The sequence below is a fragment of the Priapulus caudatus genome, unplaced genomic scaffold (genome assembly GCF_000485595.1).
Source record: "Priapulus caudatus unplaced genomic scaffold, Priapulus_caudatus-5.0.1 Scaffold110, whole genome shotgun sequence".
NCBI classification, from domain to species: Eukaryota; Metazoa; Priapulida; class Priapulimorpha; order Priapulimorphida; family Priapulidae; genus Priapulus; species Priapulus caudatus.
Genome location: NW_014577171.1, coordinates 75,292 through 77,336, shown reverse-complemented (window position 1 = coordinate 77,336; position 2,045 = coordinate 75,292). Strand labels below are relative to the sequence as shown.

At 49.2% G+C, this 2,045-nt stretch overlaps 1 protein-coding gene across 1 annotated transcript in view; it reads right to left on the bottom strand.

Moving 5' to 3' along the window:
- The window catches only part of LOC106805328 (ATP-dependent Clp protease ATP-binding subunit clpX-like, mitochondrial), a 22,534-nt gene that overhangs the window by 4,001 nt on the left and 16,488 nt on the right, over positions 1 to 2,045 (bottom strand). The window contains exons 8-9 of the mRNA XM_014806879.1: positions 981 to 1,145; positions 117 to 276 (exon numbers count right to left, since the gene is read on the bottom strand). Coding sequence (XP_014662365.1) covers positions 117 to 276; positions 981 to 1,145 — 325 coding nt within the window. The remainder of the gene's footprint in view (positions 1 to 116; positions 277 to 980; positions 1,146 to 2,045) is intronic.

The window sequence follows — 2,045 nt, the reverse complement described above, 5'->3', positions numbered from 1 at the left end:
GAGAGAGAGAGAGAGAGAGAGAGAGAGAGAGAGAGAGAGAGAGAGAGAGAGAGAGCACATTCATGCAGAAGGGAAAACCTCGCCCGTCCGTCTGATCGTCCGATCGACCGACGTACCGAACTCGATGAGATCCCGCGCCTCGACGACCTCGAGCAGCCGATCTCGCTCCAGGTTCTCCCCGACGACGTCGTTTGCCTCCGTCAGGTTTTGCATGTTTGCGTCGGCCGCTGCGCGCCGCCCGGGGCTGCCGCTCGTCGGGGCTCCGAATCCGAGGTACTGCAACGTGAGCAGCACACGGGGGTCACCTATTTTTTTCTCAAGATTACTGCGCAGATTTGTTCTTTGAAGATTTTTCGTCACTAGACGCGTCGCGAGTGGTTCACGAGCCCCGAAACTACAGGGACTACAATGTTACCAGTGCGCGGGGGGGTTGCCTATTTTTTCTCAAGATTATTGTGCAGTTCTGTTCTTCGAACATTCTAAGTCCGTCACTACCGAATTACCCATCGGCGATAATCACAAGCTAACATGCAACATCGAAGAACACAATTTGCGATGACTGCAAACCACGTAACAAACCGTTAAAAACATCTGCGAACGTGTGAGTTGGAAATGACAAGGTGCGAAGGTGCCTTGCGCCGTGAGCAAAGATTTATGAGTAGGAATTACATCAGCAGGTTCTGCAGCATTACGATGGCATTGCGGAGACGCTACTGTAACACAGCAGTCTTACTGCCGGTGACTTCCACCCGTGTACACCAGTGGTGGAAATAGCACCCCCCCCCCCGTCTCCCAGTCCAGAACCCAGTCCCGTCTATATACTATAGTTCATGTAGTATGAATCAAAAATTCTCAAAATCAATTTCAAAAAAGGAGTGGCCGGATTCATCGTATCATCTCACAACCGACCGCGCGTGACGCATAATAAAGATACACAAGAAACATAAGAACAGACACAAACACAGACATCAGTCTCTCACCTTCTCCTTCTTCCTGCGTGCAACAATCCTGTCCAGCCCGTTGAAGGCTCCCGAGGCGACGAACAGTATGTTTGTCGTATCTATGGCGATCGTCTCACCGCGCATCTTCCTCGCGTTTCTCTCCGGTACGTTGACAGTGGTGCCCTCCAGCATCTTCAGCAGGCCCTAAGCAAAACGCACGCCGACGTCACACCCGCGTTACGCCCTAACCCTAATCCTAACCCATTCAACCTAACTATAACCCTAACATAAACACTCTGATCCTAACCCCAACCTAACCCACGCATCCTAACCCTAACCCTAATCCTAACCCACTCAACCTAACCATAACCCTAACACAAACACTCTGATCCTAACCCACTCAACCTAACTATAACCCTAACATAAACACTCTGATCCTAACCCCAACCTAACCCACGCATCCTAACCCTAACCCTAATCCTAACCCACTCAACCTAACCATAACCCTAACACAAACACTCTGATCCTAACCCACGCATCCTAACCCTAATCCTAACCCTAACATAAACACTCTGATCCTAACCCCAACCTAACCCACGCATCCTAACCCTAACCCTAATCCTAACCCACTCAACCTAACCATAACCCTAACACAAACACTCTGATCCTAACCCACGCATCCTAACCCTAATCCTAACTATAACACGAACACCCTGATCCTAACCCTAAACCTTACCCTAACCCACTCAACCTAACCATAACCCTAACACAAACACTCTGATCCTAACCCACGCATCCTAACCCTAATCCTAACTATAACACGAACACCCTGATCCTAACCCTAAACCTTACCCTAACCCACTCAACCTAACCATAACCCTAACACAAACACTCTGATCCTAACCCACGCATCCTAACCCTAATCCTAACTATAACACGAACACCCTGATCCTAACCCTAAACCTTACCCTAACCCACTCAACCTAACCATAACCCTAACACAGATCTTAACCCTGACTCTACCCCAAACGATAACCCTAACCGACTCACTCTTGCATTTCCCGTTCACCACAGTTGCGGCAGACATGTTCCACCCTAACCATT